Source organism: Echiichthys vipera (assembly GCF_963691815.1).
Source record: "Echiichthys vipera genome assembly, chromosome: 6".
Classification (NCBI taxonomy): Eukaryota; Metazoa; Chordata; class Actinopteri; order Perciformes; family Trachinidae; genus Echiichthys; species Echiichthys vipera.
In genome coordinates this window covers 23,844,122-23,857,246 of record NC_139831.1, presented here as the reverse complement: position 1 = coordinate 23,857,246, position 13,125 = coordinate 23,844,122, and the positions used below count along the sequence as shown (strand labels likewise).

General features: G+C 43.9%; 1 protein-coding gene across 1 annotated transcript in view; it reads right to left on the bottom strand.

Annotated features, from left to right (window-relative positions):
• gpc3 (glypican 3) overlaps positions 1-13,125 on the bottom strand; it is a gene marked incomplete at both ends in the record, with an annotated part of 115,336 nt that overhangs the window by 4,125 nt on the left and 98,086 nt on the right. Inside the window, one exon of the mRNA XM_083914828.1 lies at positions 10,311-10,497. Within this exon, the coding sequence (XP_083770954.1) occupies positions 10,311-10,497 (187 nt within the window). The remainder of the gene's footprint in view (positions 1-10,310; positions 10,498-13,125) is intronic.

The window sequence follows — 13,125 nt, the reverse complement described above, 5'->3', positions numbered from 1 at the left end:
GGCTGGAGTATGTGTGCGTGCATTTATATATACAGTATGTGTGTGTGTATGTGTGTGTGTGTGTGTGTGTGTGTGTGTGTGTGTGTGTGTGTGTGTGTGTGTGTGTGTGTGTGTGTGTGTGTGTGTGGAGAACAAGGGAAAGGGGGGGATTGGTGTCTGGTTTTCAGCAGTGCTAGGTGCCTGAGGCTTCTCGTTTACAGTTTGCAGTTGTCACAACAAGCAAACTATGTCGAAAAATTGCAACAGTGAGTGGAAAGCTACATTTTTCAGCACAACTACAAGTGATGATTACATGATACAGAACAGCACTGTGCTGTCTGCCTCTTTAAGGAGGTATATCATGCTTATTTTCAGGTTCATACTTGTATTTTAGAACATGTTCACAGGCATTAATGATCAAAAAACACATTATTGTTCTTATGCTGTCTGTCTGAAACATCTTTATAAGATGTATTTATTTATTTATTTAATTTACTTAAAAGGGACTGTGTACAGTTTAAAACATAAATGTCACCATTTAATGCACTGTACCCGATTATAGATTTAAGATAACTCCGTCTGTAGTCCTTTGGCAGGTTAAAACAAAGAAACAGCACAATAAAAAATAATAATAATAATAATAAAAAAAAAAAATAAAAAATAAAAAATATATATATATATATATATACGGTGGTACAAATGATACAGCAAAGAACAGGTCAAGGATCTGTCTCTGCACACAGTGTCTAGTAGTTTAAGACAATTTGGATCGAAAGCCCACTCTGCAGTGACCAAACCTCTCATCAGCAGAAAGCAAAAAAAGACTAGTTTTGCTTTTGCTGAGGAGCATGCTGTGTGGACAGAGGAGAACTGGTCCAGAGTGACTTCAGTGATGAGAGTAAGTTCAATTTATTTGGGTCTGATGGAAACATTATGTTTTGCGTAGAACTGGGGAAAGACTGAACCCAAAGTGTGTGAAGAAGTCAGTTAAATTTGGAGGAAGAACTGTCGTGGTCTGGGGGATGTTTTCTGCAGCAGGAGTTGGGCCTCTTGTACAGCTACATGGCAGGGTGAATGCAAATGTTTATGTGAACCTCCTTCAGCAACATGCAACACCTTCACGGCAGTTGTCTCCCAATCAGCTGCAATTTTCATACAAGACAATGTCCCCTGTACAACAGTCGAAGCAGTTCTTGAAGCTAAGATTATTGAAACAATGAAATGGCCAGAGTCCAGATCTAAACCCCATAGAGAATCTTTGGCAAATCGTTGGTAACAAAGTAAAGTCTAATAAACCCACTCCAGTTAGTGAACTGTGGAAGAGACTGAGTCAGAATGGACCAAGATCAAACCAGAGCAGTGTGAGAAACTAGTGATGTCCTGTGGGCGCAGATGTGCTGAAGTCATTCAAAGCTGTGGCCTCTACACTTTCTGATCATTTTTGGATCCTATAGAAGAAAACATTGTTGAAATCTTCTCTTCTGACACAATGGTTACTGTTCTCTAATTTTGCTCACTGTTTATTCACAAAATAAAGGTTGTTGTTGAAATCTTAAAAAAAAGACCCTGCTAGTACAGCAGAGGTATAGCCACAGAGGACATTCTATCAAATTTTGAACAATTAAAAATAACAATATTTCAGAATAAATCAAGTATTAAAACTTTGTTCTCTAATTTAGATTTCCAGAGTATAGTATAGTTGTGACATCACAACCATACAGAAGTCCTGATGGCTCGTTTAAAGACCCAGTTTCTCACTTTGACGGTATTTATACTTCGATCTAATTTATAATCAACAAAAAACACATAAATCTCACTTTTTACAATATGGAACCTTTAAGGACCTTGCAGCTGAATCACTTTTAGAAGTGGACATCAGTAGCCAGTTGACACATTATTATAACCCCTCTGGCGAGTGTGTGCCTTCATGGTCCAGTACAGTTTATTCAGTACATGTGTGCTATGCACAAAGGCCTTTTTTTGGTCAGATAAGTATGTGGAATGTTAAGTCTCCAAACACAGGTGCTTCTTATGAAACGAGAGATGGTTTAGATTGCCGCTACATTGGCAGACGATGTGTGCACATAACACACCTAAGCTGGTCAAATTTGATCTAGGTTTTAAAGATTCGACAGCTTAAAAGATATTATGGTTTCCGAGGTAAAGCAAATATTTTATCACGTCTCATCTCCAAAGAGCAAACTATTCCCTTAAATATTACACTCAGCAAATTTAGAAGTGGAGCGGCTTGCTTGCATGTGTGTGTGCAATCTTTTGTCAGGAGCCGCCCTTACAGCTGCAAAGAAGACAATGGTTCTGTACAAACATGATAGGAGCTGCTGGACTCATTGATTGGGTCTTATCTTGACGAGGGTAACAGATACAGAGCTGACGTGTGATTATTGGCTTGTTGGTCACATTCTGTAACTTCTGTGACTTGGCCAGAGCTGTTTGTCCAAAGACATTGCTGATTGATAGCTGAGAAGGAACAGAGGGAGCAGTGCAGGATGCTTCTGTCCAGGGGCTGGCGGGAATGTGACCGTCTGCCTCCGCACCCACAGGCCGACCACAGGGGCGCTCGGAGAGGCTGGGAATGTCGAGCCAAGACAAACGGGACGCCCAGAGGAGGCCCTGCCCCAGGCCTTTGCAACAGCACAGCTCTCTGAGCTGCTCTGGCCTCCCAACCTCCACAACACTCAGTGTTATTCTAGGCGGAGGGACCCTCCCACACAGAGGGCCAGAGAGGAAGACAGGGAGACGTGATGCCAAGGAAGACACAAACAAACATGATGGAGTTCTCAAAAGCTTAAAAGGTGAAATAAGAAGAGATCACAAAGGGGTTAGGAAGTTCAGCAAAACAGGAAAAAGAAGAGAAAATTGAAGAGGGAAACAAATGGTGCGGTGAACCGAAATCTAAGAAACTCCAAACTGAGTTCTGAATGTGTGGGTTTGCTCTGAGAACAAAAGGAATACACCCAGCTGTCAAAAGGGGGAAACCAACCCTCTCAGACACTTCCTAAATTGTGGCTTTGTGGGACATCGCAAGTCAACACCTATTAATTAACATGGTCAGTGAAGGGAGGGGGTGTCAGCGAGGGTAATGACCAGTGTGCTGCACCCATTGGCCTCTCCCTGTGGTGTCCAAATTAGATTTACTAAGAAGTATTTATAGTCTCCACTTCCAGTAACAGCTTATATGATTGTCAAAAAGAGAACGAGAAGGAACTTGAAGAGAAATAAAAGCCTGAAACAGAGACATAAATTTTGGGCGAGAACTGGTTCGCATCCCCGGCTCTGAGGGTGGAAAGTGTGTGAGCTAGCGAGAAGGGTAAAAACCATAACAAATCAAACATACAAAGAGTTGATTCTGTGCGGAGGGCAAGGGGCTCGTTCAGGGTGGGGAGCTATGCAGCGTACAGAGAAGGCCTGTAACCTCCGGCTGCTCTGAGATCGGTGTTGATGGAGGGTCAGAGGTTGGCGGGGAGCGCCGGTTAGGGATGTTTCTGGAGGGATGAAACAATGGCTGTTCTTATCAGTGAGGGAGAGAGACTGAGAGAGGCCGGAGTGGTTGTGCGAGGAGCCAAACTGATGACCGGCGGGTCAGCGCTAAGAGTTTGGCCTGGGGGACGTCCCGGTCAGGGAGCCTCTGAGGAACACATTCTTCGGATAGTATCTTTATCTTGTAATAATGAAGGAAGCTGACATCCCACACAGATCTGTTTACATTCTCTTCCTGGGTCCAGCAGTCAGTCCAGTGAAGAAAATGTGGCTGGCAGATTGAGACGTGTGTTTGTTGTGCAAATGTCCCTGCCAACAAACATGCAGAACTCTCCCTACATTCCTGTCATGGAGAGGCAGACTAGAAATACAAGCCAAGAGTGACAATTTGGCCGGTCTGACTGTACACACAGAGAGCTCCTGTTGAGCAGCTCCACTATCTATCCAAGCCTTTTTTAGTGGTTAGCCTGTGGTTTCCTCCAGCAGCTCACAGTCTATTGCCAGCAGGACTACTGCAATGTTCACTGCATCGCTGAGTTATTTTCAAGAATGGGCTGGAAAAACAGAGCGAGAGCAATGCCACGGGGAGAAAACGACGGACAGAGGGAGAATTTAGTAAAGGTTAACACGTAAAATGCAAAACCACCCAATACCTCAAGCGGGCTTTTAAGACATTCCCACAAAATGGCTGCTGTGTGTCACTGCGTCGGCGAGCAGCAGAGCAGCGGGCCTCGAGAATGGTCTTGCTGTGTGCAGAGTGTTTGTGGACTGTGGCTGAGCTGATGGACATGACCCAGGAACGGGCCTGGAATCAATTTAGTGTGTCCAAGAAGTGCCTGTGAATGTAAATAAAGCTCTTGAGCAAACAAACGCTTTTCCGAGAGGCACACACAAACACAGAAAAATGCACGGTTCTACAAAATGAATAAAACGCCGGTGCGGGCCCCCCTCGTGTAGACGATGAGAACCCAGTCGGCTCTGTGCGCTTGTATCCACAGAAATTAAAAGCAGGGCTCTTCTTCCTGCCTTCGGGCTAATCTTAAGGGTTTTATCCCTGGATTGATTTGAGAAAGCTCCATGGCGGAAGACCAACAAGGGCCCAATAAGAGGGTAACTTCATCCCTGTGTTCCTCTCCTCCTTTTTTCCCCCCTTCTCCTCTCCCATCTTCTCCTCTACTGTCACCACAACTGGGGACACACAAGGCTTTGTGGCTGGCTCCAGTAAGAACGAGAGTGAGAGCCTTACTAGCCAAGCCTGTTTACACAGATGGTGGCAAGCTTCATTATTTTTGTGAGGGGCGTGGAGGAGGTGGGGAAGGAGGAGGATTGGCTGAATTTTACAGAGGTTGTTTATAAGCTCAAGTAGAGACAAAGGTAGAACTCTGGGTCAGAACACTTCGAGCGTGTTACTCCACCAACACCACCCGTTTACCCTTCAACACCTCGTCTACCCGCATGGTTTTTTAGGTTTTCATCGATTTAAAGACTGCCTCAGAAATATTATACCTCCACTTAGGAAAACAGTCATTACTTTAAATTCATCGTCAATCACGTAAAAAACAAACAGACTCTAGTTGGCGAAAGAACGATCATTTTTTTCAGCCAAGATGAGATGAGAGCAGTCGGTGTTTTTTCCACATCTCTTCTTTGGAATGAATGATTTTGATTTGCAGTGAGGCGGCAGATCGCCTTCTACTGAGCAACAACATCTGTTCTTTTATCTGCATCTCTTTAATTTCTCTGGAAAGAATAAATCATAATTATGCTGTTTCATACTTGGTGCGTGCTGAAACATATTTGGTAAAAGTTTTGACTGATTCAATTCAATTCAATGATGATTTATGTTTCTAGTTGTAATTTCAGTTGGCATAAAATAACAAAACAAAGAGTCTGTAACTGTGTTGGTGTCTTTTTAGAGGCTGTACAGAGGTGTAACAACATGGTAGAATTGGCAGCGTTTTAGAAAAATTGTCTCAACAGTCTCCCCCTTTATTCAATATTTTTGGTAGATGAAAATCTCTGCACACCTGAAGAGCGACAGATGCATCGGAGGAAAAGGAAATCTTGAAAACAAAGGAAACGCAAACCATATCACATGATACCTGATGAGGGTCGAAAAAGACCAAACTACACCCGTCAACGGTATCACAGCACAAAAGGAAGCCTGCGCATGGATGAGAGGCTCGTCCTCCTCGGCTGAGCTGTAGCTGTAGCTAACAGATACTGCTACCTCTTCTGAGCTAGTTAATGCTACAGGTCCTCCAGTCGGGAAGCCATTAGCGTTTACATCTCATGCTGTCACAAGCATAAGCCTCTTGTCCACGAGTACACCTCCTTCTGCATGATGATACGGCTGCTAGGCAGAAAGAAAATAGATCCTACAGGAAACTGCCGGTTTGTGGATTATCTTGAGTAACCGGGTCAGGATTTCTGGAAAGAGACATGGCTGTTGAGTTTTTCAGATGTAGAAGAGAAGGCAGAGATCTCTACAGCCTGATATCTCCAACACTCAACAACTCACACCAAAACAATCTAGCGTGATAAACAGAAGTACAGCTAACAGGAAAAACATAGTTTTAACTTTGGGGTGAACTATCCCTTTAAGTCTGCATGTTTTCTATATTAATATTATTTATACACACACACACACACACACCTTACACAAATATATAGGGTCATCGTTTCAGACTGGATACTAACCCATGTATCCCATTGGTGACTCATACACACCACCCTTCCCTGATCTCTCCTTACAAAAAACAAGAAAAACAAAAGACTAAAGTCGATCACACTGCACACGCTCTGTAATAAAATTGCAGTTTTAGGCTGGTGCCGTGGATTTGGGCCAATGTCCACTCCATGGAGACAATTTCAAGAGAACAGTTAGCCTGGGTCTACATGTTTTTTGGTCTCGTTTTCCTCAGACTCTGCTTCCTGTTGAAAACCATCAGGACTTGGGCCATGTGGGCAACCTGATTCCTCCTCCACCCGAACACCTGCACTCCTCCTCACACATCTGCATCGTCTGACCCTGCTTTCCTTCTGTCTCACGCTAACCTGTGGGTTGTGAGCCCTCTACCTGGCAACCACATGTGGACAAGTCTACAGCTGGAAGCACGTCCATGAGTGCAGTAGCTCAGATAATCAGCTTCATGAAACTATATGAAGCTTAAAGGAGGAGGAAACATGGTGCGAGAGCTAATGTCAACAGTGTCTGGATTATGGCTTTTGTGATGAAGACATATGGCAAACACTAGTGTGGAGGACCGGCGCCGTGTGACTCACCTATCAGGTGCCGAGGGTCAAGGGGTCACAGCTGTAGTTAATTAACATACCAGGTTCTCGTATTGGCAGCACGTACGGCTGTCAATTCGGCCCACATACAAAGTAAAGAATGTTTAGGTTTCCCAGTGTATCAACCTTTGGAGTTATCAAAGGTGTTTTTGTCTCTTTCTGTACTTTCCCTGCATTCTTTCATCACCTTCTTCTTTCTTTTACTCGCTCCTTTGTTCCAGGAACTAAATTTGTAGCAGACCTGAAAGGTGAGCCCAGCCCAGCCTCTCATCTTGAGCTGCATGTTTCACATTACAGGAATATTTCTACTTTGTGTTTTTCTAACCCGTGTTACGCTGATAAAAACGCTCAAGAGCCTCCGAACGTACAGCTTTCCTTCGGGGTGCATACAGTGACCGAATGTCTGAGTGCAGGAACATAACAAGAAGCCTATTCAGGCGGCTCCTGCTGAGCACGGCGCGGTGCAGCACGCATCAAAAAGCCTGTTCAGTCCAGCTCAGCAAGAAAACACACAAGGCAGAGCTCTGGGCTGCTGGGTCGTGACAGAGCCCACCAACTGTTGGCTTTCAGACTACTGAGTGTTTCCAAACTGCATGAAAAACCCATTTTAACAAGTTATTTAGTCTAGCAGTCAGCGTCTTAAACAGCCATATTTATAAGTGGTTTAGAATTGAGCGGTCAACTCCTGTTATTAAAAAAACATTTCTGTGGATTATACCCACGTTTTCTCAATGTGAATCATTTTTATTTCGAGGACTAACTTAAATCATGGTATATGACCTTGAGGCGAGTGGAATAACTCGCTATATTTTACTGTGTTGTCACTTATTCTACAAAACTCCAAGAGCTGAAACTCACCTGGAAACAAATTAAACTCTCTGGCGGGTTTAGCATTTTCAGACTGTGTACAGTAAATCACTCAGTATGAAAACACTGCAGTACAAATTTAAAGTGACAGTGGACAGTGAAGTGAGTGTGAGGGAATGAAGAGAGGCTTTGAGCAGATTTTATGGAGGTTCTTTGTTCCCCACAGAGGCCGTACAGTCAGAGACCAGGTGTGCATGAAAGCACAGAAACAGGTGAGCCCTCATAATGAGTGAAAGACAGCCATACGGTATCATAGATTACAGGATTTAAACAAACTACAGACAAACCCACACACTGCCACACACACACACACACCTCACTGTCTATGTATTCACATACACATTTTAGGATAATACTGTCAAACTAAATGTTTTTTTAATGCTAATTATTTTCTTTTTCTAAATTATGATGTATTAAAATAGATTCAACTTCCCAGCAGTGTATAAAATGATTCAAATGAGCTCCGCTTTTACCAAATTATAGTGATGAACACTTTCATGTGTCAATAATTATAATTCAACAATATAATATATATTTCATTCTGAAATGGGCCATTCTGCATAATGAGTACTTTTACCTTTGGTTCTTTTAGTGTATATTGATGCTTATACCTGTGTACTTTTACTTGAGTTAGATTTCGAGTGCAGGACTTTGACTTGTAACAGAGTATTTTACACTGTATTATTCTTACTTTTAGTAAAATATCTACATCTTCCACCACTGTCAGTGACTGACTATGGCTGATGTGTGCAAAATTGTATTGTTATTATTATGTATCTGACAAATTGAAATAATTGACACCAGGGAGACATCTGTCTGGTGTGTGAGCTGTGACCAGTCCAGTGCCTGGCTGTTAGTCTGGCTTCGGAGGGGTGAGGGTGGTGTGTGTGTGTGGGGGGGTCCCTGTCCTGGAATAGCTCCCCTGGCCTGGAATTCTCTGGGGAATGTGCGGTGTGGGGTTTGATTGGTCGGGAGGGGAAGTGTGTCTGTCAGTGTGTGTTAGTGTGTGTGTGTGTGTGTGTGTGTGTGTGTGTGTGTGTGTGTGTGTGTGTGTGTGTGTGTGTGTGTGTGTGTGGCATTAGTGATCAGAAGGCTATGGAATGGTCTAGAGAATGAGCAAGGAAAGATCAATCATTACGCACGTTTGGGAACATCTTCTGTGTGGACGGCAGGTTGACAGCCGGGCTGCTTGGGGGTCTCAGCCCTGCCTCTGTCCTGTCTGCACCTTGTTGTTGTGGCTTCTGTCATCTTTCCCCGGCTCTTGTGCACATGTGTGTAAGTGTGTGTGTGTGTGTGTGTTTGCTACACCGTTGCTCCACTCCAGGCTTTGTGAAACCAGATCTGCCTCGTCCATCTCAGAGCAGCACAGCACAGACAGGCAGCCCATTAGGCCTCATGCTCTGCAGGTTGACCTTTGAACCCCAGTCCCCTGTTTGACCAAAATGGGCTGAGCGGCTGTGCTAGGTCAGCGTTTTGCGGGGTCATCACAGGCTATCAGGGGCTATCTGTGTGTCTACCAATGAGCAGGGACTCTCCAAGGTCTGCAAACTTTACTGGCTCATGTACAAACAGGCGCATGTGAGCCTGCAGACTCACTCACACAAACACACACGCACACACACACACACACACACACACACACACACACACACACACACACACACACACACACACACACACACACACACACACACACACACACACACACACACACACACACACAATAAAGATGGAGGTCACACTATAAAGGTTGCTTTAATTTCCCAGTGTATCAACTTCAGCAGCTTGTGAGCCAGAGGAGACAGTGTAATGACAATAATGTGTATCGAAGCAGAACTGTGCAGTCAGGCCAACAGGAGCGTGTAAGAGGGGGCATCAGACTCTCACGGCCCAGCCTGCTGGAAGTGATGGCCCTGCAGGATTCCTGCGTTAACCTCGGGCTCCTGCTCTCGCTCTCGGCCGGCGAACCCAAATCTCTGCCACAACATCCCCGACAGGAGGACTACTCCCTCCGCCGTGTTTGCTCAGCTGCGCTGGCTTTGTGTCGGTGTATCGAACCCCCTTGTTCCTGCTCCCTCGCTGTTTTCACCCTCTTTTTCTGTTTGGTTTCTTTTCTTCCAATGGTTTGTAGCTTCATTTGTTATTTGTTTGGCTTTCGGGAGAGCACGTCTGACGTTTCCAAGGGATTGACGGCGGGGAGGTCAAGAGGTCGAGGCGAGGCGGCTACCTGAGGAAGTCTCACGTCTTCTGCTGCATAGTGTCAAGGCGGTGTCAACATGTACAGTAGTCATGTAAACACCTATCTGCTGTGCCCACTGCCTGTGTCTGGACTGTGAAGGCTCTGACTCACTGCAGACCAAACCTATTCATGCATCTACCAGTTTTAAAGGTTAATAGCTCCAATGTAGTTAGCAGGCTCAATAACTTAATAGCTTGTGCCCAACATAGTTTCACAGCCCATCTCATAAAGGCAATTTAAGATAATTTATCAATGTGGATGCAGCACCTCATTTGAAAACCACACAAGTCACTTTCTCCATGGAGTGTTTTGATACTTTCACAGTATTTATATCGCAGCTGGACCTGCTTTATAATTAAAAAAAAGACATGGAAATATCACTTTTAACGATACCGGACTTTTAAATGAATTAATTTGAATACATGCGTCTAACCTGCAAAGATTCGTAACCGTTTGCGTCTCGGTGGCGGCCCCAGCCCTGACACTCCGGTGCACTCATCTTCATCGTCACAGTCACCGCTCTCGAATCCCTCTTCCCCCTCATCGCTCCAGCCGTCCACTCCACCTCCACGTGACCGGGCTCTCCAGCGCTTCTCAGATACCGTTACCAACCGCAGCAACTGTGGGACAAACAGGAAGAGGGTTAAGGTAATGATGTTAAAAACGCACCCCGCCCTCTAAATGAATCATTCTGTGGCCGGAATGTGCCTGTGCATTAATGGTTTAACAAAGCTGTTAAAATAAATAAGGGGTGTCTCTTGATCTGAGCAAGTACCGTATGATTAGAACAGTATGAGGGGAATTCCTGACAAATGCTCGGTGAGATCTAAAAGCGCTGGTATTTACCAAACTCTAATTATAATCACCAGGCAGGAACACAGTTTTCTTATCGGTGCCAGTTTTTGTTATTTTGGTCCAAATGTGATTCATTCAAAGGTTTGTGGCCGTCGCTCTGTGTAATTTACTGGTAGGAAAAGAAACAGTGGGGCAAGCAGACTGGTGCGATTGTGTTGTTACTGGCAAACATCATTGTCTTGAGTGGTTGTCTCAGGGCAACAGGGATACAATAACAGCACATAACACTCAAGCTCTCGAGATCTAAAATGATGTAGGATGAAAGGTAAAGAAAAAAAAGTACAAGCTACTTACAATTACGTTCAACCACAAAGATACCACCCAAAAATGGCAAGAACCATGTGAATAACAGTGCTACATTTTTTCTCTGGCCTTTCTTCTCATATTGTATTTAACCAGTCAAGCTTAGAAACCTCTCTCTCAAGGGAGACCTGGCCAAGATGTCCGCGTAAAAAGTTGAAGGCAACCTAATAAAAAAAAGCAAGCAACAGATTAAACAATGCTACAAAACTGATAAAAGTATGAATATGCTACAAAAAAACAAGCTTTAAAACAAAGAACTAGATTATTTGCAACAGAATCTTCTCCCAGTTTGGCCTCTTGGCTATAAAAGCAGTTGTTGTTCAACTCGAGATATTTTCCCACATGGTTTACAGAAGCTCATAATGTGTTTGTGCAAAACATACCAGAAGTGTTTATTGAGAACTGTGGTAAACTAATCAACTCATAAATAATATAGAAATGTCCAATAGCTGTAAGGCAATAACAGGAATAAAGGAATGCTTTAATTCCTCTTGACCAAGTGTAAAAATAGCAAACTTCACATATTCAATCAGAAAATGTCAACTTAAAAAGAAACTTTCCCAGTGCATTTTTGTTCTGTTGCTTTAGAACACAAATGAAATAAAAAAAAAAGATACTTTCTTGTATTCACAGGTAAAAACATGTGAGCCAGCCTGGAGACAACCTACATGGCCGCTCTCTGACCATCTTTCAGCCTCCACAACATCACACATGATTGAGAGCCCTGCCAAGGTAACAGATGTGCTAAATTCCAGCCGCCTGCCCTCCGAGCCTCCTTTCATCTCAGCGCTCTGCCTCATTCTTTGTTTTTTTATTGATTTCCTTCCTATCTGCATACGTCAGCATGCATTTTTTTGTTGTTGTTTTTGGTTGTTTTGGCTGGCTGTGGGAGAAAATTGAGTTCATATGAGCCCTGTCTCAAGTCAGCTGCAACGTCTGCCTGAGATCAGACTGTGTGTTTGTGAAACTGAGAGCGGAGGTATAAAAACCTAATCACAGAATTGCGTCAGTCAGAAGATAAACAACCCTGTTCACTTCGCCCGCGTATACAAACCAGTCAATCTGGGTTTTTACAAGTGACATAAACTCTAAAGTTTAGAGAGGGAACACACATCACCTTGTTTCAAGCATGGCTGCCCAACAAAACTCCATTCATTTCTCAACATTGAGGCCATACACAGCTCGATGACCACAGCATTTCTTAAAGCCTGGTCACTTAGACCCAGGGATGGACAAACAGTCAGCCTCAGACAGGGCGGTTGATCCAGAGGAATACTTTAACTTGAGGCAGGCTAGCAAAGCGCCACCTGTTGACGGAGCAGAGCCCTCAGGTGTCACATTAACATGACCCAGAAAACAACCCTCCACATGATGAATGGTGGTTTAATGTACTGGACTGTTTTGTTACGGACAGAACCATGTTTGCCCAAGTTTGCCAGAGTCCTTCATAGATTTACTGAGGTCCTGAAATACCTTTTCATGGCCTGTATCCTGGCAACTCAGTTGGACTTTGGGAGGGGAGGGGCGCCTCGCAAAGCAATTAAAAGGCAAACAAACACTTGTAAAGCAGGGAGAGAAAGATGTGGTTCAGGGTATTTTAGAACAAAACCTAAAAAAAGGTACAAGGAGTGAGGGGAAAAACATTGAGAGCAACTGTCGTGTCCCTGTTTGGAGCTCAGTCTGTGTGAATCAGAATCAGAATACTTTATTGATCCCCGGGGGGAAATTCTTTTGTTCGAATGCTCCGTGCACACTGCCATGTGTAACTCACCACCTGCCAGCAAACCGACCAACTCGCCTCAACACATAAACAGACACGCTGTCCTCAGATTCACTGTATACTGATGTTTAGAAGAAATAACACAGCCATGCTAGCCACTCTGTGAGGCTGTTCTTTTTAACCCTTTGAGCTGAATGCTAAAGTCAGCATGCTAACATGCTCACAATGACAATGCTAACATGCTGATGTTCAGCAGGTGTTTAGAGTGTTCAGCATCTTAGTTTAGCATGTAAGCACGATAATATTTGCTAATTAACACTAAATACACACAGCTGAGGCTGAAAAGTCATTACTTTTGCATCTGGGTATG